The sequence below is a fragment of the Molossus molossus genome, unplaced genomic scaffold (assembly GCF_014108415.1).
Source record: "Molossus molossus isolate mMolMol1 unplaced genomic scaffold, mMolMol1.p scaffold_m16_p_1, whole genome shotgun sequence".
Taxonomy (NCBI): Eukaryota; Metazoa; Chordata; class Mammalia; order Chiroptera; family Molossidae; genus Molossus; species Molossus molossus.
In genome coordinates, this window is record NW_023425344.1 from 25,761,434 (window position 1) to 25,788,673 (window position 27,240).

The following is a 27,240-nucleotide window of genomic DNA, read 5'->3' on the forward strand; positions in this document are numbered from 1 at the left end:
TCAATGTGTCTCTCTCACATAGATGTTTCTCTCTCTCTCTCTCTTCCTCCCATTGTATCTGAAGATGAATGCAAAAATGTCCCTGGGTGAGGATAAAGAAAAAATAAAGAATCGACAAAGATGTGATATGTATATAAAGGGTAGGGGAAATTAGGTTTACAATTGTTCGTATGGAAAATAATACAATAATTAATAAGTAAGAATAAACTCTGTGTTTCTGTGTTTCACGTACTTGCAACTGTAATCCTAGTTTGCCCCAGCCTGTATGATGGAATATTTTTCAGCAATGAGAAAGACGGAAACCCTCCCATGTGTGACAGCATGGATGAACCTTGAGGGCATTATGCTAAGTGAGATTAGCCAAAGACAAATACTGTGTAATATCACTTACATGGGCAATTGAATAAAACCCAAATTCATAGAAACAGAGACCAGAATGGCGGCTACCAGGGGGTGAGGGTGAGAATGGGGGTGGGTGAGAAGATGTTGTTTAAAGGTACCAACTTGCCACTAGTAGGTAAACACGTTCTGGAGATATAATGCACAGCACAGTGGTTACAGTCAACAATACTGTATTATACACTTCAAAAGTGGTAAGAGATTTGATCTGACAGTCTCACCACTAAGAAATAGTAATTACGTGATGTAATAAAGGTGTTAGCTAAAGCTCTGGTGGCAATCATATTGTAATACGTAAATGTATCAAATCAACCAAATGAACACCTTAAGTTTACACAATATTATATATAAATAATATCAATTTTTAAAAGTATCTACTCAATAAAATATATTTTTTTATAAAAATTATTCACTGACATTAACAGCACCATTTAAGAAGCCTAAAGTGGAAGTAAATCCTAATAGGTGAACTACCCTATAATATTCTTAGAAAGAAAGCAATAGCCAGCAACTATTGTAAAACCCACCTACTGTCTCAGCTCCGGGGAACTGCGTGGAATGGCAGAGCAGACTTCACCCGGGACATCAGATATACCCATGGACAAGAGTCCCATCACCATCAAGAGGAGAGAAACCACTGGGGGAAGATACACCCTGGTTCTCCAATCTCGCCAATTACTTACCCAAATCTACAACCTGTTATTAATATACTTATTTATTATGAAACTAGTACACGGAATTAGATTAATTATAACCCTTGGTTTACGATGCCCTGTCATCATTATTCCAAACATGTCTGGTATAATTAATTGGTCAGTTATTTTAATATATAATTACCACTCATAAAAACCACTACCCAAAGCACAATTAAATGCCTTAATAATAACCTATACAAACACACGGCCCCCACTCCCGGCCTCTCTGAGGCTCCGCCTCAGGCGCCATCGCGCGCCCTGAACTGATCGAGCCACTGCTTTACTATCCACGGGGGCCTCACTTACAAATACTGAAACTGTACAAAGAAGAAACGTTTAGTTAATGGGAACCAAACCCATAGAAAAGACATTCAAATCAATTGCATAAATCTTATAATATCTAGAGAAGTATGGGAAAGGTCTGCATTTGTTTTCCAAAATGTTCAGCATAATGCTACTATTGGGGCGGGATCCTTGTCTAATAAGTATTGCCATTGAAAGTATACTAAAGAATGGAGAACCAGGACAAAAAAAAATTTCTCTGAGCATAAAACTGTAGGTATATTAAAAGTACACGTTTTACAATGATGAGCTATCACCTCACACCACCCAGAATGGCCACCATCAACAAATCAACAAACAACAAGTGCTGGCCAGGATGTGGAGAAAAGGGGACTCTAGTACGCTGCTGGTGGGAATGCAGACTGGTGCAGCAACTATGGAAAACAGTATAGTGTTACCTCAAAAAGTTAAAAATTAAAAATTAAATTGCCATTTGACCCAGTGATCCCACTTCTAGAAATATATCCTAAGAAGCCTGAAACACCAGTCAGAAAGAATATATGTAACCCTATGTTCATAGCAGCGCTATTTACAATAGCTAAGATATGGAAACAGCCCAAGTGTCCATCAGTAGATGAGTGGATTAAAAAGCTGTGGTGTATATATATATACAATGGAATACTATGCAGCTGTAAGAAAGAAAGATCTCTTATCCTTGAGACAACACGGAGGGACCTCAAGAGTATTATGCTAAGTGAAATAAGCCAATCAGAGAAAGACAAATACCATATGATCTCACTTATTTGTGGAATATAATGAACAAGGTGGGCTGATGAACAAAATAGACCCAGAGAGATAGAAGGGAGTATGGTTCAGACTGACAAACCTCAGAGGAAGGGGGCAGGGAGGATGGATGAGATGAACCAAAGAACTTATATGCATGTATGCATAACCAATGGACATCGACAACAATGCTGGGGTGGGGGAATCTAGGGGGGGAAAAAGGAGAAACATCTATAACAAAAATAAATTAATAAAAATTGGAGAAAATAAATCAAGTACCCGTTTTAAATATCTATGCACAGGAACGGTTCCTAACACAAGAAATGGAAACAGCAATTTAAAAATGAGAGGAGGGCAAGATGCTTAACAAATGCTTTGCCAAATGGGTGAAGACCAAGTGGTCAGCATTAAATGGTCACAAAAAGACCTGGAATCACTCAGCCAAAGGCCAATGACTGCACCTCAAGGGCACTTAGCAAACCATTGCCTGTAACAATAAACTGAGTAAAGGATGTTAATTCTGGTGATGGCAAGTCAGCAATGTATGAGCTGAAGTTAGAGTCAATATCTTGTCCCTAAAATAAGGAAAGTTGTCATAGGTTTAAAAAGATTGGAATATGCCCTGGCCAGCCCTGGCCGGTTTGGCTCAGCGGTTAGAGCGTCGGCCTGCGGTCCGGAGAGACCCGGGTTCAGTTCCCGCTAAGGGCACGTACCTCGGTTGCAGTTTGTCCCCGGCCCTGGTTGGTCGTGCGGGTGGCAGCCACTCGATGTGTCCCTTTCACATCGATGTTTCCCTCTCTCTCTCTTCCTCTCTCTCCCTCCCACTCTGTCTGTACAAAAAATGGAAAAATGTCCTCGGATGAGGATTAAAAAAAAAAAAAAAAAAAAAAAAAAAACAGCGGAATATGCCCTGGCCAGTCTGGCTCAGCAGTTGGAGCGCCGGCCCGTGGACCAATGATTTGTGGGTTTGATTACAGTCAAGGGCACATACCTCAGTTGCAATTCGTCCCCGGCCTTGGTCGGGGTCATGCGGGAGGCAGCCACTTGATGTGTCCCTTTCCATCAATGTTTCTCTCTCCCTCTCTCTCTTCTTCTCTTCCCCTCTCTTTCTCTTTCTTTCTCTTTCTCTCTCTCTCTCTCTCTCTCTCTCTCTCTCTCTCTCTCCCTTCCTCTCTCTCCCTCCCACTCTAACTGTACAAAAAATGGAAAAATATCCTCAGGTGAGGATTAAAAAAAAAAAGAATATTCGAATATGCCTAGATTAGCTGGAATCTCATGGACGGAGAGTTTCATCTGTTATTGATGACAACTCTTTAAGTGAAACAATGGGAAACCACTGACACGATCTCACAAGAGGAAACAAAACAAGGTTAAACAATAGTTTTATCAAAGAGTAAAATATATTTTACTTCTTTCCAATATCCTTGGCACATATTTAAAAAGATATTAAAATCCATGTCTATTGTTCTGTTTTATTGGATACCTTATTTAATTCTTCCTTGGTGAGAGATGCCAGATGTGTTTTTCTGAATCTTCCTTCTTTGTACTTCTGAGTAATGAAGGTTTTTCTCTTTTCTACTGGCGCATCCATGAGTAATTCTTCATCTTTTTGAAGATTAGCAACCCAAAAGTCATTTGCTCTTTTGTTTCCAATGACAATAAAAAGCTGAATTATCAAAAAAGTATAAAACAGATCAGTTCCTAAAATGTACTTAAATCTGCAGAAAACTGACTCACATTATAAATTAAGGCATAATTTAGTATGAAATATGCAAAACTGCAAGAAAGATCCAACTCTTTCAGGAAGATGGAGTGTGAAAGCAGATACTATTTCTATTTTAAATACAGTCTGGCTGCTCTTAATAACAGTAAAAGATTATCGAGGGAAGAAATGGCAAACCACACAAATTGTAGCAAAAGCATGATTATTTTCTGAAGCGCACATTGAGACGGATTCATTTAAAATGGCTGAGTAGGTGGACTAGTGTGGTTGAGAGTGCTGCTGAAGCCGAGCAGAAAATGGAATTGGGAGACAGCAAGTGAGACATGATCGCAGTTAATGACATAACATGGCCGAGATAAAGAATGATAAATTTTGCCCAATGTTTTCAGCACTTTTCTAATATTTTATCCATGCTGGGTTAAAAAGAAAGTAAATTCTGTCTTAATGACAAAGCTGTCAAGCCTTTAACAGTAGTTATTACTATTAAAGCCCCTGTGCCTTTCGCTTTTTAAAATCACTATGTCATTTAGAGCATTCTGAAAGTTAAAGCAGAGACAGCATGCAAGCCGTTTCTACAGTGCGGTGAGAAGTTTGTCAAGGAGCTCCTAGAGTAAGCTCCGTGCCTGCACCTCTCCCTCCAGACCTCTGCTCACCACCAGTTGAACCGGACTTACCTCGATGAGTTCATTACTCCAAATGCTTGCATCCATTTTTAGACTTCTAACCTTGGAATCTTTGGGTCCTAAAGATCTATGTTGTCCTGAAGTAGAAAAAAAAAAAAAAAACAGTTGTATTTCTATTTTAATTCATATGTAAATGCATTTTAGTTTTTTAAAATAGTCTGTATGTATGTGTGCATGAGTGTATGTTCCAATAATTTTTCAACTTAAAATACGCTAATATCTTATTTCCACCCTAGAGGAGTGATAGTAGTTATACAGAAATCATAACCAACCACAGAGAAATTAACAGCAATCACCTTCATCACCACTTTGTACTGACATAAATCTATGCTCTTAAAGTGGGTATGACCCAGCCAGTGTGGTCAGTGGACTGGGCATCATCTCATGGACTGAGAGGTCCCTGTTTGATTCCCAGTCAGGGCACACGCCCGGGTTGCAGGCTCGATCCCCAGTGGGGGGCATGCAGGAGGCAGCCAATCGATGTTTTCCTCTCACATTGATGTTTCTATCTCTCTCTCCCTTCCTCTCTCTGTAAAAAATCAATGAAAACAAATTTTTTCTAAAAGTGGGTATAGATGTATGTGTGTGTGTCTGTATGTATAAACATACATATCTAATTTTTGTATCCTTTGGTAATTAACTAGAAATTGTTAGGCACTAAAAATATTTTATAACGGGTCTGCATAAATTACATGTATGTAAAAACAGATACTATCCCTTTATTCTAAAAACAAACAAACAAACAAAAAACTAGCTACAACTCTAATAAATGTGCACTTGGAAGTCTTCAGTGGATTCTTTAGTCTACTATTTTATGCCTAGAGGAGAATAACAGCCCAGCATCCAATTATTATCAATTCAATTCTGCTGTACACATCAACATTCAGTCATTACTGGGCACCCAGACATATGTCAGATGCTTTATTTCTAAGCTCCTGAGAGAGAAAAAAGGTATATAAGACATTATCCTTGATCTTAAAGACCTTTTGCCTTAAAGCATGAAACAGTTTCTCTCTCTGCCATCAAGCGTTCCTTTCCTCTCTTCTTTGAGATGGAAACTACTCAGAACAGAGCCCTGGAATTTCCAGGGCAGGAATCTGCACGGGCTTGCATTTATAAAGACTACCTAAAGCACACAGGGGTCAAGTTTAGAAGCACACAGGAAAAGACTTGGACAGGATGCTAGAGTAGCCTAGACAATACATGACAGAAGCTGAGCTGAGGCAACACAGAGAGAAACAAAATGGAAGGGAGATTTAGAAGTGCTGCAGACATGAAATTGGTGAGGACTTGAAGGAAAGGGGAAGGGCCAGGAGGGTCTCTCAGGCTGTAAGCTTTAGTGTAGGGTGGGCAAACTATCGCTTCTGACCAAGATTTGGAATATAGGAGAAGGTGCAGTTTTATGCAATGACCTGGGCACCAATGAGCGCTCCCTTTTAACATGTTACTGTTGAAGGATCTTGAGCAAATCCAAGCAGAGATTCTAGTAGGCAGACATAAGCGTGTGGTTTCCAGCCCGGCCAGAGTGGCTCATTGAATTGAGCATCGTCCCATGGACTGAGAGGTCTCGATTCGATTCCCAGTCAGGGCACATGCCTGGGTTACAGGCTCGATCCCCAGTAGGGAGCGAGCAAGAGGCAGCCAGTGGATGTTTTTCTCTCACATGGATGTTTCTATCTCACTCTCCCTTCCCCTCTCTCTAAAATCTCAATAAAAACATAAAAAAATAAAAAAGCCCTGGCCAGTTTGGCTCAGCAGTTAAGAGTGTTGGCCTGCAGAACAGAGAGGCCCGGGTTTGGTTCCCGCTAAGGGCACGTAACTCGGTTGCAGCTTGTCCCAGGTCCCGGTTGGGGTCATGTGGGTGGCAACCAGTCGATGTGTCTCTCTCACCTCGATGTTTCTCTCTCACTCTTCCTCTCTCTCTCCCTCTCACTCTATGCTGAAATGCCCTCAGGTGAGGATATTAAAAAAAAAAAGTGTGATTTCCAAAAGGTCGTCTGCATAAAAATGAGTGAATTCAAATGATAAACATCATCCCTCAGAAACATCACAGTGGAAGCGGCATGAGCCCAAGGAAAGACAGATGTTTTAAAGGATGGCCAGAGTGGGAAGAGAACACCAAGAGGAATGGTCTCCTGGAAGCTGAGGGAGGATGGGAAGTCATACAGTGACAGACTGATCACGAGTGTTAAGTGCAGAAGACGATAAAGACAGGAAAGACCACAGAAACTGAGAGGTAACATACACTGGTAAACGTGATGAAAATGTTTTTACTGGAGTAGAGAGAAAAGAAGGCTGATTATAGATGCTGGAGGAAAACTGGGAAGTTACAGAAATGAACAAAATCTGTGCAAATTACTCCTCTTGAAAGTATTTGTGTATGAAAGGAAAAAGGGACAGTCTGCGTGATGAGAACCGCGGCAGCGTGGCGCTCCAGGAGAGGATCAGGGTTGGACGCGACTGTCCCTGTCTGGGCTCTCGCTGACTTAAGAGCTCCTCCTCTGTGTCTCCCAGGGAAGCCTGTCCTCTACTCTGGTGTATCTTCCTTCACTGTAATTACTATCCATCTGTTACTGCAGGAAATGTCACGTCTTACACTCTTGAATTCCTAGGACCAGCATGGTACCTAGTAGAGCAGAAAGATGAAGGGAAGTTTGGGTTGGGGCTAACTTTCTCCAAGATCTCCACAATTACATACCTGAGCTGGGGTCCACTGACTGCACTCCCTGGATAACTGTCTGGGCCCCCAATACACTGAGCTGTCACTCTCAAAGGTGTAAGGTCACCAAAGGAAAACCAGTCATGGCAGTGGTTACTTCCATAAACATCAGTGCGCTTGGAAAATGCTTCTGCATAAAAAATTCTCACTATACCAGGTACCAGATCTGGTGCATGGAGTTTAGAGCTCAGAACAATCTTGATGTGAAAACCAGGATTTACAAAATATGACTGAGGAGAAATGAACAAACCATACAAAGAGCAAGCATGTTCAGGGTGCATGCTGACACGCACTCACCTAAAATCTAAAAATGTCGACGCTGTCTTTTAAAAATCCACACATAGACCAGTAGGCACAAAAAAATGATTACATGCTTAAAAATCAATTTTGATATCTAAGTCATGCATAAGAGAAGTTTAAAATTACATTTCTAAAATTGATTTAAATGTAATAAGCTTTCTCTGTTTTTTATTTTCCACAACCATAAGCTGGGACTCATTATACAGGACAATAAAGAGCACTTGCTGCCAATCTGCCGCCGAACAGGGATGAGCACAACTTATCACCAATCACCTGCACACTTCTTACAGATGACAACACAGAGGTTGATGGACGCCCAGTCAGGGTCCGGGGCTCTGCAATCGGCACAGCTCCTGTTGGACTCGTTGAACCAAATCTTCTCAGCTACTTCATAATCAGAGAGAGTTTCTGCTATCGACTGCTGCACAGCTTCAATCCACTCCTGCTTCTCCTTCTCAGACTCGGCCACAAAGCTGAAACGATGAGCGTTTGCATTATCGGTCTCCCTTGTAAAGGCCAATTGAGCAGTATGTTTAGTTTGCCTATTCATTTCACACATGAAACAGCAGCTGAAAAACATGCCTTACAGGCAGTGGCATAGGCACGTCTGTTAAAAATCATCTGATTTAGAAATCTATTCTTTTCCTTTGATTTTTCCCATTGCTTATGACTTTGTTTACATATCTTGAAGCAAAATAAACATATTCATTTTTCTGACCAGGATATAAACATCTCTGTTAAGTCCAAAGCTTCAGTGAGAGGACCTGGTTCCTAAGTGGTGGTTATATAATGATCAATGGGAGACTGGCAGAGTTTCGAACTTCAGGATTATTTCACCAAGAAAAAATGCCCCGTAGTCAGAAACTAAACTATTCGAGGATTATTTCACCAAGAAAGGATGCCCTGATAGTCAGAAACTAAACTATTCGAGGATTATTAAACCAAGAAAGGATGCCCTGATAGTCAGAAACTAAACTATTCGAGGATTATTTTGCCAATAAAGAATGTCCCGATAGTCAGAAACTAAACTATTCGAGGATTATTTCACCAAGAAAGAATGCCCCGATAGTCAGAAACTAAACTATTCGAGGATTATTTTGCCAAGAAAGAATGTCCCGATAGTCAGAAACTAAACTATTCAAGGATTATTAAACCAAGAATGTCCCGATAGTCAGAAACTAAACTATTCGAGGATTATTAAACCAAGAATGTCCCGATAGTCAGAAACTAAACTATTCGAGGATTATTTCACCAAGAATGAATGCCCCGATAGTCAGAAACTAAACTATTCGAGGATTATTTCACCAAGAAAGAATGCCCCGATAGTCAGAAACTAAACTATTCGAGGATTATTTCACCAAGAAAGAATGCCCCGATAGTCAGAAACTAAACTATTCGAGGATTATTTTGCCAAGAAAGAATGTCCCGATAGTCAGAAACTAAACTATTCGAGGATTATTAAACCAAGAATGTCCCGATAGTCAGAAACTAAACTATTCGAGGATTATTTCACCAAGAATGTCCCGATAGTCAGAAACTAAACTATTCGAGGATTATTTCACCAAGAAAGAATGTCCCGATAGTCAGAAACTAAACTTCCAAAGACACCCACCCAAAATTTTAATTTTTTAGTAATAAAAATAGATTCTTTTTTAAATTAGAAGAATGTACAGATGGCTTTAAGAAATGAAGAAATCAAAAACGTTTTCAGTGATTACTATTCTAGCAGAATTTTAACTCACTTTCAGCCATGTTTTGATTTGTTCTAGTTCTTAGTGTCTACTGAGTGCCTGGGTGAAAGAATGAGGAATTAAACATCAGTGCCTGAAACTCCTTTAAGAAATATTCACTGAGTACTTATTAAGGTACCAGAGTGCTCCATGCTCAGTCAGTGGCCCACGGAAGAACGCTGTGCATTAACATTTCCTGATCTGAAGATGAGAATGCTTTGAATATACTGAGAATAACAGATAACTAACATAGTATTCTAAACAATCTGTCAGATAACTGAGTGGCCTACGTGGATATTTGTTGAGGTTCTTTATGGTTCTATCACTATAATATCTATCAATTTCTTAGTGGTTTCTGTTTCTGCACAGAGACTGGTCACAGCCAATAGGGTACAATGGAAAGTAGATGATAGGTATTTGCCTCCAGTTCCTAGTGCTCAGCTCTAAAACCACTGGCATGATCGACGTGGGGCCACACTGGAGCTGGGCACCAGCAAGACCAAGGTGTGCTTAGAGCTGCAACTTCCAACCAGCCGCACCCCTGACCTCTGACTAAATCACCATGAATGTAATAATCATGCCTACAGAATGAAATCTCCATAAAAACCCCCAAACCACAGGTTCCGCGAGGTCCCAGGCTGGTGGGCACACTGGGGTGCTGGAGGTGGTGCCCTCAGAGAGGGCAGGGACGCTCTTCGCCCGCATCCCGTGGAGCCTGCCCTATGCAGCTCAGCCATCAGGCCTTTCTCGAGTTGCGTTCTTATAATAAACGGGTTATAATAATTAAACTGTTTCCCTGAGTTCTGTGAACAGTGCTAGTGACTTATCAAACCTGGGGGAGAGGGGGGGATGGGAATCCCGATTTATAGTCAATTTGTGCAGAAGTGTGGGTACTGAGGACCCAATACTGGGAACTGGTGTCCTGTGGGACTGCAGGAGGCGGGGCCTGAGGCTCACTCTGGTTCGGTTCGGCAGACTAGAGCGGAACTGCAGGACACCCAGCGGGTGCCCAGAGACGCGGAGGACTGAATGGTGTGAGGAAAACCCCGCGTATCTGGTGTCAGAGGTGTTGTGAGTAAAAACAATTCAGCCAATGTCTATATTTTCTGTTGAAGCATGAATCTACATATGTGAAAATAAAGCTTATTATTCTGTGTCTTTTTTGTTGTTAAAATGTGAGCCAGGAGACACGTTTTGACAGATAAATTGAGTACTAGACTTGATAGTATTTTTGAAATTGCTAAGTAATTGTTAGTCCTTAAAGGCCTCTGACAATAGCCTCTGACCTTTATACCACCCTGGGGTATGTTGATTATTTGTGACAGATGAATTACTGTGGCTGAACTCAACAGATACTGACTTATGCCCCTTCTGTATACTAAAGCTATGGAGTCAGTATCGATTATTCTCACACATATTAAGAATATATATTCAGTTCTCCGTTTCACTGTCATAAGGAACAATTACAAAATACTATAATATAAGATATATAACAAAGTGCTAAAATATTTGATCAGTAAATGCCAGGAGGTCCATTAAATTCAACATCATTTTAAGGTGGAAGTCCTTCTGGGAAATCATTACAGAGCATATATAATTAGGATGGATTTGAAAGCAGGGACACTGTGCTTGACTAGCCTAAAAGAAGGTAAACAACAACACAGCTTAAAGACAATGTAATATTCCCTTTTTATTTTACTCCTTCAAAATGTAAACTTTTCCAAAATTTCTTAATAACAAAAACGAATAGACTCACTAAGCCTACTAAGAAAAAGAGGTATTAAAAAAAACCCTCAAATTTCATGAAATTAGTATCTGCAGGTTTTGTGATTATTCAAGTCACTTTCACAAGGTGCTCACATACACTGGTTAAGAAACTAAACAGTATGAAAAGTAAACACAACGTTTTGGCAAATGTCCTGTAAGAAGTGGAGTCACCACCAGCAAGGTAAAGTGGCTCCCCCAAGCGTTCCCCTGCTAGTACAAACACACAGCTTAAATGCAGCTCACCTGAAACTCCGGTAGGGCGTGATTATTTCAAACGAGTGTTTCACAGTTCGGTCCACTTGCTTTACATTTGCTACATTCATGGGAATTATGGTAATTCCAAGTCCACTCTTGAAATCCTAGTTTGAAGAAAAATATAACAAATGATAAACAGAAATATAAATTTTAAAAGTACAAGTATATTCTCTAAAACCCAATACATCCTACTAAACTTGACAACACACATGTATATGGAATTAAAGGACTCATTAAAAAATGCATGGCGCAGTTTTCATATGTCAGCTAATCACTCCCTGTACATGCTGAGGTGCCATTCCAAGCTCGACAGTTGGGCTACTTATAAAGTACGGGCTTCTTGCACCGAAACAGAAGTTGAGTAGGGCACAGACCTTGAGCTACATATGCCTGGCTTTCAAAAGTTGGGCACATTTTTGCCGAGCTAGTGTAGCTCAACGGATTGAGCATCGTCCTGTGGACTGAGAGGTCCTGGTTTGATTCCCGGTCAGGGCACATGCCTGGGTTGTGGGCGCAATCTCTAGTAGGTGGCATGCAGGAGGCAGCCGATAGATGTTTCTCTCTGACATGGATGTTTCTATCTCTCTCTCCCTTCCTCTCTCTCTAAAAAATCAATAAAAACATATTTCAAAAAGCAAATAAAAGTTGGGCCCTTTTTTACCTTTATCACCATGTGCCCCTAGTTTTCTAGGGGGGAGCCAAATGGCACTGTAAGGTTGCTACCATTACTATTCACATACAAGAAGGGCAGGTCAAGGCTCACGAAGTCACAGCAGCGTGGAAAGCACAGCTGCACACAGTAGAAAGGGGCGGAAACCCAGGCCACCCGTCCCCTCCTCCTGTTTTACTACAGGATGTTACCTCTGTCCTGTGGCATTAGTTTTCCCATTTACTTTCAAACAAAGGCATTACTTATCTTAAAATGTTATCTCATTTCCAATATTTTATTACGTTCCTCTTTCCTCGATCAGATTTTGAAAAGGCTGTTTTGGCTTGAAAACTGCCTTTTGTTCAACACCGACAGCCACCATACCATGTTGGTTTGTCTCACCAAGGTTAGAAATTATTCAAGGAGCTACATAGTCTGCTTTAAAAGCATGAAAAGTTGCAACACATTGTCTAGTCATAAGGCCTTGGGAATTAGGTTTATCAAATAAATAATCTCAACACATTAGAAATATAATTACTATATACCTCAAAACATGAAATATCTATGTGAACAGATACAGAATAAACGTGCCCTGAATTCCTAAGTTAAATCCTAACTGGGAACAGCAGCCACACTGAAGGCAGACTGCAAAATGCACTGGTCCACTTTCAATAAGGACACTTCTGGCAGAGACTGTGAAAGGAACAAGTCACAGGCCTTTTCTTTGTCTCTCCTGCTGTCAGGTCGAAAGTAAAAGTACTATTTTCGCATTTTGCTTGCAGGTGGGAGGGACCATATGTCAGAGTTCTAGCCAATAAAATAAATAATTCCTGGCTTGGGGTGGGATAGTAGAGGGAAAAGCTGTGGAGAAACACCCCTTGCCTTCCCATCTTCCTGGGAAACAACGATGCACAGAAGCCACTTGAGACTGTTCGGATCCTTGGGATGAAAGCCCAGGAATAGATCCACGTACTCTAAGGAGGCCCGAGTGAGTTAAAAAACAGAAAGAACCATGTTCCCTGGAGGCGTCAGCTCTCCACTGCCCACACCAAGAGATTTGTGAAAACAAATAAATCCCCATCTACTGAGCTGTCCTTTGGGTGTCTGACACTGATGCATTCTTGACGTAAAATAAGTGAAATAAAAATGTTATAACGAATCTTCCCCTGCTTGTAAAGGTACCCAGACGTTCCATTACAAATTGTAGACAAGTCTCATTTTTTTAATGTACACGTTTTTAGTTAGAATAAGAAAATGACTCATAAAATCAATCATCAAGTGAATATTTTTTCCGATGAAAGAACAAATAGCTCATTTTGTTAGGAGAAACAAGCCATAATTGAGAGTCGATAGTATAAAAGATGTAGAGACATGCGAAGTATTGTAAAATAATTAGAAGAATGTGGCACATTTCTCCTCTGTATAGTAAACCCACTTAACAAAAATTAGTATTTAATGTCATCTATATAGACAAAAGGAGGGAATCAATTTTTCCAACCTGCCCCATGTTAATGTCTCGGCACACTGGACGGTGTTACACTGACTAAATTAAAAGCAAACTCTCGATTATCCATAGCAGTGGTCTGCTGGATAATGAGACTGTCGGAGAAACCCCCAGGGTGTGTGACTGGAAACTCAGCTCTCTTCCATAAATGAGGAAATAAAGTAGGGACAGAAAGATAAGATATTTTTAAACAGGTTTCTAATGGCTCAGCTTGATACAGGAATAACTCTAGAATAAAATCGTTAAACTGCATGTCTTCCCAACAATTCTGAGTAATGAAGCTTTTGACAAGAGCTGGACATCAGCTCACCGGGGGCTGTCTCCTCTGAGGGGAGCTCTGCCTGCAGGTATGGTGTGCTCCTGGGGGCGGAGAGCACACTCAGACCAGACTAGCAGAGGGGACGGCTGACCACCTCTATGGACACTGACGGCCTCTTCAAGGCTCCAGCCTGGAGAGACGGCCCCTCGTTTCTACAAGCAAGTCATGAAATGTCCACATACAAAGCTGAAGGTTCTGTTAAAAACAAAATAAGTGAAGATCGGCTCAAGGCCCCAGACTTCTTCCGAGCGAGACGAAGATGATTCTTCAGGCTGGAGAAAAACTGCAACCCATTTATCAGCTGCCTGCTATGGCCACATGGTTTGGAGTAATTAGAGCACCCACTGAACTCACCAGCACAAATGGACTGTAAAATGTACCGCAGAGGAACAAAACAAATGTCAGCGCTCTCGAGAGCTATTAAGTAAGAAACAACTGCGTCTCTTATTTAAAATATCTGTGGCGACATTAAGCCACCTTTTCAGGCAGTATTTAGAACATATTTGGGATATATCTCATTCCCTGAGGCTCATCAAAGTCGTCTGTGCTGATCGCTCCCTCCCACCCCGAGTTCCGACTCCGTAAGTCGAAAGCAGAGCCTAAGAATCTTCAGTTAAGAAATAAAGCAAAACAACAATTCTGTGATTCTCACATGTTGCCAATACTGAGAAACACTGAATTAGAGAGCAAAACCAGTCGCGGAATCTCGATAGGATGAGTCTGCAGTATTTAAATATCAGGACATAAACACTTTTCTCTGCCTTCTGTACAGCAGCAACAACAAAAAAAGCATGTGATCAGATCATACGAAAATCAATTGAAATCGTTGAGACTACTGAGTAAAACTAGGCTGGCCAGAACTCAGCGACACGCTGGATTTTGTCAAGATCCCATCTGTCCGGTGCCAAGCCCCGGGCTAATCCCTAGGGGCTGTGAACGCACAAGTCTGCGTTAGCATCTGCAGGGCGCTCCACAATCGGTGTAGTATCTATTTGTGTAGCGCTCTGAAGCTAACAAGCAGCTGTGAACTCTCATTTGATTTCCTGAATAATTCTGTGTAGAAGGCAGAGCAGATATACCCATTTTTAAAATGGGAACATTTGTCCTGGCCAAACAGTGTTTATGAAGTACTTAGCAAGGGCCAAAAAGTGTGCTAAGTGCTGGGTCCGCCCCAAAGTGTAAAACAGGACACCCGCCTTGGGGAAGATTCAGTGGAAGGAGGGAATGAGAGAACTGTAATAGTCAGCAGAAGAAAAGTGCACAGATGCCTGGAAGCACCGAATCCAGCCCAGAGAAGGGAGAGGGATGTTCGTAGGAGGCTTTCCAAAGGCAGTGACACTTGACTGGACAAAGGACAAAACCCAGACCAGCTTGGTACGCTATACTAGACCTCTCTTGCTCAGTTGGCTCATTTGGAAAACGGGGAAAACAGTAGTATCTACTGCCCCACTATGAGGAGCATTAAATTCATAGATTAAAAATGCTTAGAAGAATGAACACCTGGTACACAGTAAGTGCTATGTAGGCCGAGTTAGCAGTTGTTATTATTTTCTACCTCTTTAAGTTAAAAGCCAAATAAACATATTATCTATTAAAAATTTAATTACAAGATACACATATTAAAATAACAAGCATAGCCAGGCTGGTGTGGCTCAGTGAAATAAGTATCATCCCATGTATCAAGAGATCCCTGGTTCAATTCCCGGTCAAGGCACGTGCCCAGGCTGTGGGCTCAATCCCCGGTGGGGAGCATGCAGGAAGTAGCCAATCGATGTTTCTCTCTGACATCGATGTTTCTCTCTGACATCGATGTTTCTATTTCTCTCTCCCTCTCCCTTCCTCTCTCTCTAAAAAAATCAATAAAAACATATTTAAAAATAATAATACGCATATATACATTTTTAAAATGGGATGTAATGTAATGTGAATGTTAAACATTCAAGAAAATTTAAAATAAATTACCATGAACTGCAATCTAATTGTCAGCACTATTCTCATTTTGAAAAATAGGTACAAGCCAACTGCCAACCTTTAAAATGCTATAAACTGGACTGAAAAAAGCAATGCCATAAAAACTAAATGGCTAGAATATTACTCTAGAAAACATAAAGCTAAAAACAGATTGCGGAGTAAACCGTATTTTACATTTCATTTGCTGTCAGAGAACGTCGGATCTCAGAAAGCAGGAATCTCCCCACTAGCCCTGCTCCAACTGGCAGGGCTGTCAGTGCAGACCTGGAGGACTGCAGGGCGGCACCGACCAAGAGGCACTGGGGGTCAGACCTCGGGACAACCTCAGCTGAGCCCTCACTAGCTACACGACCACTGAGAGTTATTCAGCTTAGCTAGACATCAATGTCCTCATTTATGAAAAGACAGTGATATCCACCTTATATAGATAGCATTGCTATAAAAATTGATTAATATAAAATCAAGGGTCTAATACATCCAGACAATCCTTTCATTTGAGGGTTCTAAAGCCAAAATTTGTCCTTAATAAAAATATTTCCATTTTATTTAGAATGACTGAAAGCATTCACAACAATGATTCCATATTAAATATACAGATTAGAATTAATGGTATTTACCAGGACACTGAAATGGGTTATTTGTACAAATTTGAAGCAACAATATCTGGTTGAAACTACATTTTAAAACTATATATGAAAACTGCAAAATAAAAGTTGGATTCTTAACCAGAAAAAAATAAAGAAGAGTTTATTAACCCCAAATTTGCTGAAACCTCCAGCCTATTTCGGGAAATACTGGATGCCAGGTTTCCATGCCAGGCATTTAAGAACGTAGTGCTCAGACATTGGTAGAAAACAGATGTGGCATTGTATGACACTGGCACCAGACTTCCCGGGAAACACCAGATGCAGGGTTGGGCCAGATACAGAACCCGAGAGTCTGAGCCCACCACCTACATCCTGCCGCTTCTTTCTGCAACACACAGCCCAGAGCCCTGTGGGGTCTATTTACATTCTGTCAGAGTTTCAGCCCCACGCCAGACACCAGGGAACATCGTGCTGGGTGGGAGGGGAGTGAGTCTCTTGTTATACTCTGATTTGAGAATGTTTAATCAACTAAATTTGTGTAGTTAAAACCTCAATGCCACAATTATCACTAAGTGGATAGACACGCAAACCCACCAAGTAAGACATCTGGCTGTAATGAATCTGCTAATATTAACATGATATTAAAAACTCCTCATTAGAAAAGGATGGCAGACTGGTATTCAGGACAACATAACAAATGGAAACCAAAGCCAAATATCTTAAACTCATCTTCCATTCATTGGCAGAAATTCCGTTCAACATCTACATTATTTCAAGATTAATAAATTTATAAAAATAATTATTTTCCCAGAATACAGAAAATCTATAGGCTTTGAACTAATGCAAAAAAAATTTATTACATAAACAAAATTTCTATACAACAAAAATGAACTGAACAATAAAAAGTAAGCAATAGCTCAGAAAAGCAGTTGTATAAAATATGATATGAAGACTAATATTATTACATGAAGAGCTTAAAAAAGTTCTCAGAAAAGACAAAATCCCAATAAATAAGGAAAATACAAAGATAATCATAGAGAAGACAATAATTTTAAAATAAAAAAATTTTAAAGATAAACTCTCATCAAGAAAACAGCATAAATCATAAATGACCATTAACTCAACAAGGTTATCCTACAAAATGTTTACTAAGTGTCAGCTACTGGCCTGGAGCTCCTGAGGACACAGCAGTGAATAAAGTAAATATTTATACCATTGAATTTACACAAATTCAATTACACAAATTATTTTGTACAAAGTTGAAGTAACAATAGAGAAAAATTATCATAATTAAACTACATTGCAGGCACATAAAACATAAGCCAATACAAGAAACAGAATGAAAATTGCAAAAATTAAACCCGTTTGGGGGGGGCAGTTATGAGATAATGTTAAATATTTAAAGGGCTGATATTTAGCCCTGGCCAGTGTGGCTCAGCAGCTGGGCACTGGCCTGTGGACCAAAGGATCAGGGTTTGATCCCAGCCCTGGTCCTGGTCGGGCAGGAGACAACCAGTTGAGCCCATGTGTCTCTCTCTCACTCTCCCCCTTCCTCCCTTCCCTCCTCCTTCCCTACCAATATATCTAAAAAAATCAATGGAAAAATATCCTCAAGTAAAGATTAACAACAAAAAATAAAAATTAAAGCATTGATATTTCATTACTGTGATGATAGCATCATAGTGTCTTGCAACTGAGTAAACAGGTAAATCATTTCACACTGTGGAAAACAGTATGGAGATTACTCATAAAATTGAAAACAGAACTACCATACGTCCCAGCAAATCTACTGCTGGGTATTTATCCCAAGAAAACAAAAACAACAATTCGAAAGACATGTGCACCCGATGCTCACTGTAGCGCTGTTTATAACAGTCAAGATAGGAAGCAACCTTGGTGTCCACCCAGAGGAATGGATAAGGAAAAAGTAGTGCACATATACAATGGAATATTACTTAGCCATAAAAACAAATGCACCTGGACAGTTTGGCTCAGTGGTTGAGCACCAATCCATGCACCAAGAGGTCACCAGTTCAATTTCCAGTCAGGGCACATGCCCAGGCTGTAGGCCTGATCCCCAGTGGGGGCATGCAGGAGGCAGCCAATCAATGTTCTCTCTCATTGATGTTTCTATCTCTCCCTCTCCCTTCCTCTCTTTCTAAAATCAATAAAAAAAGAAATGCAATCTTGCCATCTGTGACAACATGAATTGACCTAGAGAGTATAATTTGAACAAAGACAAATATCGTATGATTTTACTTATATGTGGAACCAAAAAAACCGAACAGAACAAACTCAAAGATAAAGAAAACAAACTGATGGTTAACAGAGTGGAGCGGGGAGGGAATGGGTGAAAAGGGGTAGGGGAGTAAGAGACACAAACTTCCAGTTATAAAATAAATTACAAGGACATAATGTACAGCATAGGAAATGTAGTAAATAGTCATAATGACTGTAAGGTAACAGGTGGTTACCAGACTTCTTATAGTGATCACACAGTAAGGAATATAAATGTGGAATAACTATGTTGTATACCTAAATTAATATAATATTCTATGTCAACCAAAATTAAAAATAAATTTTAAAAAAGAATTTTAGACACTGACAGCAATGTAGTGAAATTGGGGGGGTGGGGAGGGGGATGGCAATGGGGGAAACGGGGAGGGACATCTGTAATGCTTTCAACAATAAAGATATATTTTTTAAAAAAGGATTTTAGCCCTGGCCAGTTTTGCTCAGTGGTTAGAGCGTCGGCCTGCGGTCTGGAGAGACCCGGGTTCGGTTCCCGCTAAGGGCACGTGCCTCGGTTGCAGTTTGTCCCCGGCCCTGGTTGGTCGTGCGGGTGGCAGCCACTCGATGTGTTCCTTTCACATTGATGTTTCTCTCTCTCTCTCTCTCTGTTCCTCTCTCTCCCTCCCACTCTACCTGAACAAAAAAAAGGATTTTAAACCTGGGCAGTTTGGTTCAGTGGACAGAGCATCAGCCCGCAGACCAAAGAGTTGTGGGTTCAATTCCGGTCAAGGGCACGTACCTCGGTTGTGGTTCGGCCCAGCGCTAGCCGGGTCATGGAGGAGGCAACCAGTCAATGTGGCTCTATCACATTGATGTTTCTCTCTGTCTCTCCCACTCTATCTGATAATAAATAGAAAAATATCCTCAGGTGAGGAATGAAAAAAAAAGAATTTTAGTGCCAGTTTTCACTTTGCTATCTTACTCTCTAACAAATGTTTTGATTTCTCTCTTTATGGTTCTTTTCAACTTTTTAGAGTCAATCTGGAAAAAACAAATATTCCCTAAGGCATTTCTCCTACACAGCCAAGAGCTACTTCAACTCTCAGTTCCTACAATCTGCTAATAAATGAAAGGGAAAGAAAGAGATGAAAAAGGTAAATGTTGGAATTGAGCAGTTGAGAAAAAGTCCATGGTGACTCCACAATTTAGACCTGGAAGTGAAACGCTGAAGAGAATGTGCAGGTTGGTATCCCCCCTGCTTCGTCATGCCACTCCTCTGAAAAGAGAAGAAATGTTACCCTGGCTGGTGTGGCTCAGTTGGATGGAGCATGTTCCCGTGCACCAAAGGGTCTTGGGTTCAATTCCCAGTCAGGACACCTGGCCAAGTTACGGGTTTGATGCTGCTCAGGGCTCGTGCAGGAAGCAACCCATCCATGTTTTGCTCTCACATAGATGTTTCTCTCTCTCTCTCCCTCTCCCTCCTGTCTCTATAATCAATTTTTTTAAAAGGTGAGAGAATTTCAAAAATATGAAAAGGTAGTAATTATGAAAAAGTCTGTTCTAATAGTAATTTTAACTTTAAAAATAAAAGTTCTTAATTCAGAAAAAGAAACAGATCCAGAAAAAGTGAAAGAATTACTAAAAATATATTCACAGGAATGCTTGACATGGAATATTAGGGACATCGATTGGAATTAGAGAAATAGCTTTAGAAAAGATCAACAATAATCTACAAAATTGGAGTAAATTTCCAGACACACACAGAGTTGGTTAAAGGAACTTATGGGATACAAGAGTTTCAAATTGTTTTTGAAACTTTCTTTTATGCTGACTTTGCAAATGGAGTTTTAATTTCTCCAACAAAGCATTCTCTAATAAAAGTCTGTGTGGAGAAAAAATAAAATAAATAGGATTTATAAGCTGAAAAATAACACTTTACATAAGAATTGAGATTTTAGCAAAAACACAAAAACCCAGAAGCTATAATTTAGAACCATATACAATTTATTTGTAATAGCTCTTCAATTTTTTAAAATGTATTACCACTAACATAGATTTTGTTAACTTTCCACTTAAATGTTGCACATTTCAAACTGTTCAGTCAAGAAAAAGATATGCTTATAAATGAAACTTAATACAAAAAGAGGTATAGCAACCCCAAATTAATGGATGATGAACTAAAGATTTACTCAAAGTTGTGGAAGGCTGTTTTTACACATTTTCCAACTCCAGGAATATCTTGTTCACTTTACCTGGATGCTTATACCTCACAGCAATGTTTTACTGGGTGTGGTTTCTGGATCACTTGTCACTGAACCACCTGGGATGCTTTCTACAAATAGAGATGTCAACACACCATCTCCCGGAATTCTAAGCCAATGGATCTAATAAGTCCAGATATCTGAATTTTAATAATGATTTAAATAATGGCCTTAGAGACAGTAATCCATCTCTCTTCTTCACTCGACACCACTTAAACCTAAGGAGATTAACTTAATTACCTGAGCCAATTAATAGCAGAGCAAGAATGAAAACCCAGAACTGCTACCACCCAGTCCAATCTTCTTCATTCTAAATGTGCTCCAAGCCCTTTTATAACAGCTCTTCAACATACGCTGCACAGCAACCCTTCCACCTCTATCCACTGTCTGCTTGCTCGCTCTCATCACCTCAAAGCAAAGGAGGAAAACTGCGTACGGAGGAAAGAAAGTTGAAAACTGTTCGTTTGCTAGAGAGGTGTAAGTCAATTCTCTTTATTCTAGTCACTGTAAGTTATGTGGACAATAAATTCACTGTGTTAATTTTTTTTAATGAAAATAATTAAACTTGGGTGCATAGAACTAAATTATAGCCAATAAAAATTAAACAGGTTTAAATCCAACACCCCTTATATTTTTATGATATTTTTTCTATCATCATTTAAAAAACCACCAAAGCGTGTATATAAAACTTTTAGAAGTTGCATCAAACTATTTTATTATGTTTTAGTGCTTTTCCTAAAACACTCTTAAAATCCTGTGCATTCAGGAGAAAGACTCCTTGCCCAGTCAGTGTAGCTCAGTGGTTGAGCGTCGACCCATGCACCAGGAGAAAGACTCCTTATTTGGCATGTCACCCAAATTCTTCACACAATTTGCTAAACCATATGAGCAAACCAATGGGAAACTTTCCTCTGCGGGAACAGCATACACTAGGATATAAATAAATAAAACTGGAATAGTATGTCAAGGCCTAAACACAGAAGGCTCTCCTTAATTTATCCATCCAGTCTTTAGCCAACTAGTTCTTTAAACCAAGTCCCTTAAGACTTGGCTCCATACAATATGATTAATATGATGTAGTTTTTTAAAAGAATACATATACAAACAATAGTATGTACCTTGTAACGGTGTGTGTGTGTGTACATTTTATATATGTGTGTGCGCGTGTGTGTGCATGTGTGTGTGCGTGTGTGTGTGCACATGTGTGTATGTTAATGCATTAAAAAGGACTTGAAAAATACATACATAAAAAATAGATTTATTTCTCAAAAGATTAGGAGGGGTCCAATCTTAGCACTTTAATTTTAAGGAGAATATACTCATTACTTGTGTACATGAAAGTGTCTGAATTCTCAGACCTCATTAGATGCCCATTTTCTGCACCTCTCTGTCACTCCTATGCACGTCCGACAGCACAGAGCTCACCATTGATCATAAACACTGCTCTTTTCTGACTTTTCCTCCTGAAAGACTTGGTCCTCCAGTAAGCGCAGCATTTTCAGAGTGCCTGCCATGGTATAATGCTTACTGAATGCACACTGTGAACCTTCCAGGCAACTAAATTATTCAAGGAGAGAATCTCAGTCTGTTTCTAAAAGGTCACAGGCCACAAATTTTCTTTTCAACATACACTTTAAAAAGATAGTTTGGTACAGCAGCTAAGAAGCTAGGCTTAGGTACAAAGTTCTGGTTTTAAATTAAACTCTGCATAATGAACTGTAATCCTTAACAAGTTACTTAATCCTCATTTTCCTCAGCTATAAAACATGAATAAGAATATCGTCCTCCCATATTTGTGGGGAAGATTAAAGGGAATGTTTATAAATTAATTAGCACAGTAGCTGCTACTCCAAAAATGGTAGTCATTATTATCCTTTTTATGCTCAAATACTAACATTAAAACAAAAATTTCATACATTTCTTGCTAATCAGAAAATATCAATACAACCTTAAAAACATTCTACTTTACTTCTAGAGAATAACAAACTCAGACAATTTAACTAATGTAAGCAATTAAACTAATAATCTGAAGCTCATCAGGTCTGCACAAGTAAAAGATGAATACCTCAATTATTCTGTGGTATTCATTCAACAGAGTAACTTCCATACTGATACATGCAAATTATGCACTTTTAACTGCCATTCCAATGAGGAAAGTTTTAATTATCTGTACGCCACTATTCTTGAGGAATATGCTAACTATCCGAGTTACCAATATGCCAGCCATGTTCAAATGATACTGTCCACAGTTAACTGGCCAAGAAATCTCATCCAAAAATGTAATGAGTAAGTTCACACCGGAGTTCAGAGGACAAATGCCTTAGATAAAGATCTATAGTTAACTTTTTTGAAACTACTGTTTGTTTTGAGTAGATTCCTCTTTTTTTGTTATGAAAATAGTCAGCATTCATATTTCACCATATCATAACCCATTACACTGTATTATGAAATGAGTTCATTTTAGATCAGCTATCCAAATCATACCATTTAATTCCACAAAGAATTAGGAAGCATTTAATATACTCTAAACTGAAAGACTGAGTAGGAATTAATTCCCAAAAAGGGGTAAGGGATTTTCTTACACATATTAAAAGCAAGATATGTTCGCCCTGGCCGGTTTGGCTCAGCGGTTAGAGTGTCGGCCTGCGGTCCGGAGAGACCCGGGTTCGGTTCCCGCTAAGGGCACGTACCTCGGTTGCAGTTTGTCCCCGGCCCTGGTCGGCTGTGCGGGTGGCAGCCACTTGATGTGTTCCTTTCACATCGATGTTTCTCTCTCTCTGTTCCTCTCTCTCCCTCCCACTCTACCTGAACAAAAAAAAATGGGAAAATGTTCTCGGGTGAGGATAAAAAAAAAAAAGCAAGATATGTTCGAAAACAGGAAGTCTACTGAATCAAACACAGTTAATGAAATTTATTAACATTTCATTTTAACATCAGTCTCTCAAAACATTTAAATTTTCTATTGAGTCCTTCGATATTAACCAAATTCAATAAGTTACACCTATTTTAATTATATATGTGATATGTGTGTATTTATGTGCATGTGTATATATCAATCACTTTCCAGTAGTAAATTATTTATCCCTACTAGCAACATATCTGCTTTATAAAAAAAAAGCCAAAGTGCTGTAAATTCAAGAAAATATGTGCTTACTAGATAATTTCCTATCACAAAAACAAAAGCACAGCAGGTACAGAAATGGGCCTATTTCATCAACAGCTGGAATGTTTAATTTGTTCTTAATTCCTTTCTCCTGTAGTTTTATAATGTTACTTCAGCTAAGGAACACTTTTCACAAATTATTTTCAGTGATGCTATTCCTCAGTCCCTTAAAAAGGTGATGTCTAGCCTCGAATCTGATGTGGATTACTTCTTTGCTGCTGAGTGAGCTGAGAACATTCAACAGAACAACTCTCTTTGTTACATGCAGTGGAGTACTCCAGGCAAAAGCAAGACCCTAAATAAAAACACAAATAAGCCCTGGCCGGTTTGGCTCAGCGGTTAGAGTGTCGGCCTGCGGTCCTGAGAGACCCGGGTTTGGTTCCCGCTAAGGGCATGTACCTCGGTTGCAGTTTGTCCCCGGCCCTGGTCGGTCGTGCGGGTGGCAGCCACTCGATGTGTCCCTTTCACGTCGATGTTTCTCTCTCTCTTTCTCTCTCTCTTCCTCTCTCTCCCTCCCACTCTATCTGTACAAAAATGGAAAAATGTCCTCGGATGAGGATAAAAAAATAAAAATAAAAATAAAAATAAAAACACAAATAAGTCTAACAAACTCAGCTGCTAACGTAATCAAGGAACTGCAATTTGCATTCGCAGAAACATGACTTACCTGTTCGTTTTTGCAAAGCCACACACTGCTTCCACTTAATGCAGTAAAAATTTTGGCTTTATACCCTCTCAATTCGAGATATCCACATTTCTCAGGTGTGACAGGTGCTTGAGACTTTGAGGAAGGGGACTGTGATTTCAGTGCATTTAACAGTATGCTGGTCCACTCATTTCTCTCCTCTGAAAACAGACAGGAGAAAAGACATGTATTCATACTTACACAAATCATACACACATAGGAACATGAACAAGGGATCTACTCTCTCTACAACAGATAATTCAAAGATTCCTTTCCACAACCACACTTAAATGCTCCTGCAGGCAGGGCCAATACCCAGTTCTGTAAGGAAAAGAAAATCACACACCCTACTCAGCTAACCTGGAACCAGGAACACTGGCTCCGCCTTGGAGCTTATTAGAAAGGCTCGCTCTCAGACCCCCAGACACGGTGAATCAGAATCTTCCTTTTTAAAAGATCCCCACGTGTCCATGTTCACGTTTAAGAAGCAGTCTTTCAGGTTATTCGTGAGGCTTTTCTCTTTGAACAGAAGAAAGTAATCATGTGACCAAATAGTTAGCATATTGTAGTCAGCAATTAAGTTACTCAATTGCCCAGAGAAATCTTACTTTCTGTCACTCAGAACATAAGCTACTCACCCAGTCCATTCTCACCACAGTCACTCACAAAAGCATCTTCATTTGGCCAATTAAAATTTGGGTCTCCCACAAAATCTAAGTGACCTTCATCTCTGTACAACACACTGTTATAGGCACAGGAATTCAATTTATCCCCAAAGAGCAACCAGAGATACAAGTCACATGAGATATGAACACAGAATACCATGTCATACAAGTGGTATCAAAAAATTTAGCCCTGGCCGGTTTGGCTCAGCGGTTAGAGCGTCGGCCTGCGGTCCAGAGACCCGGGTTCGGTTCCCGCTAAGGGTGCGTACCTCGGTTGCAGTTTGTCCCCGGCCCTGGTCGGTCGTGCGGGTGGCAGCCACTCGATGTGTCCCTTTCACATCGATGTTTCTCTCTCTCTCTCTCTGTTCCTCTCTCTCCCTCCCGCTCTACCTGAACAAAAAATGGAAAAACGTCCTCGAGTGAGGATAAAAAAAAAAAAAAATGTCAATTTAATGAAGCTAAGTGATTTGCTGAAGGTCATACAGCAGGTTAGTAATAGAATTAAGAGCATCAAATGTTTCCACTGTCAGACCATTGTCCCTGGCACTGTGGAATGGAGTAGTATTTGTGCAAGGTCTTGGAAATGAAGAGCGACCGAAAAGACAAAGCTGAGGTTTGGGGAAAAAGAGAGAAAAGTAGAACTTTATAACTGTAAAGCGAGGAAAACACAAGAACAAAGGCAGAAAGAATTAAGATCTGTTCAAGGACTAACTCACAGATGAACATATTTGTCATTTTAAACACACACGGAAATAATGGGAAGTAGGGTTAGAGGTTCCCCAGTACTGAGGCAAGTCATTTCGTCTTTATTACAGAGGCAGAGTAAAACCACTTCAGGATTCTTAGCAAGGAAGGGGTATGATTAGGATGACAATAGGTAGACCAAAAGGGAGCTTGGAGATTCAGAAATGAGGCAAGAGAGACTTAAAAGCACAATGAAAATGGAAACAAAAGAACACACAAAGAGTCAAGACATTAAGAGGAGTAAAAAGTAGCTGAGGCTGTGAATATGTTTGACAGGTGTGCACTAAAATATTAAATTACTCAGAATAACAGGTACCTTGATATCAAGAATTGATCAAAGAAGGCAGAAAATTCCATTTTATTAACAGAACTACTTTAGGTTCTCAGTGTGTGTGAGCACCTAGAAAGACTGACAGCAACATGTAAATGAACACAGCTTATAAGAGAGAAGGTCGTACATCAATGTTTAGTGTAAAAGAAGAAGAAACAGACAAACCTTGCATTACAACTGTATCTATCTATGAGGTTGAAAAATGGGTTAGGAAAAAAAAAATGGAGATGTTGATACCAAAGCAAAAGGAAAAAACAAAACAGAGTGAATTCCAGGTAAAAAATTTTTTGAAGAAGAAAAAAGATATTCTTTCCCAAAGCCTAGGAACCTGGACATTATCTCAGATCCTTCTAAGATTGGTCTGGCCAGAATAACTTCATAATAAACTCAAATAAGTTTCCACATCAGACTTGCTCACATTAAAACATGAATCCAATGTTATTTCGCAATGTGAGCCTTAATTTTAAACTATCTTCACATCTGCTCACCTTCAAGACTACTAAAAGCAGTAAGTTGTGTCTTTAATGACCAAAGCCAAAGCATTTATTAAACACTCACTCAAGCCCGGCCAGTGTGGCTCACTGGTTGAGCGTCAACCCATGCAACCAAGAGGTCGCTAGTTTGATTCCCAGTCAGGGCACATGCCCAAGTTGTGGGCTCAATCCCCAGTGAGGGGGCATGTAGGAGGCAGCCAGTAGATGTTCTCTTTCATCAATATTTCTATCTCTCTCTCTCCCTTTCCCTTTCCCTCTCTCTAAAATCAATAGAGAAAACTTAAAAAGAAAACTCACTC

General features: G+C 39.9%; 1 protein-coding gene across 6 annotated transcripts in view; it reads right to left on the reverse strand.

Moving 5' to 3' along the window:
- Positions 1–27,240, reverse strand: part of ARAP2 (ArfGAP with RhoGAP domain, ankyrin repeat and PH domain 2) — a 183,021-nt gene that overhangs the window by 93,526 nt on the left and 62,255 nt on the right. For all 6 annotated transcript variants that reach the window (XM_036245273.1, XM_036245290.1, XM_036245298.1 and 3 more), the window contains exons 9-13: positions 24,690–24,868; positions 11,325–11,440; positions 7,858–8,057; positions 4,557–4,642; positions 3,643–3,825 (exon numbers count right to left, since the gene is read on the reverse strand). In XM_036245273.1, the coding sequence (XP_036101166.1) occupies positions 3,643–3,825; positions 4,557–4,642; positions 7,858–8,057; positions 11,325–11,440; positions 24,690–24,868 (764 nt within the window). The remainder of the gene's footprint in view (positions 1–3,642; positions 3,826–4,556; positions 4,643–7,857; positions 8,058–11,324; positions 11,441–24,689; positions 24,869–27,240) is intronic.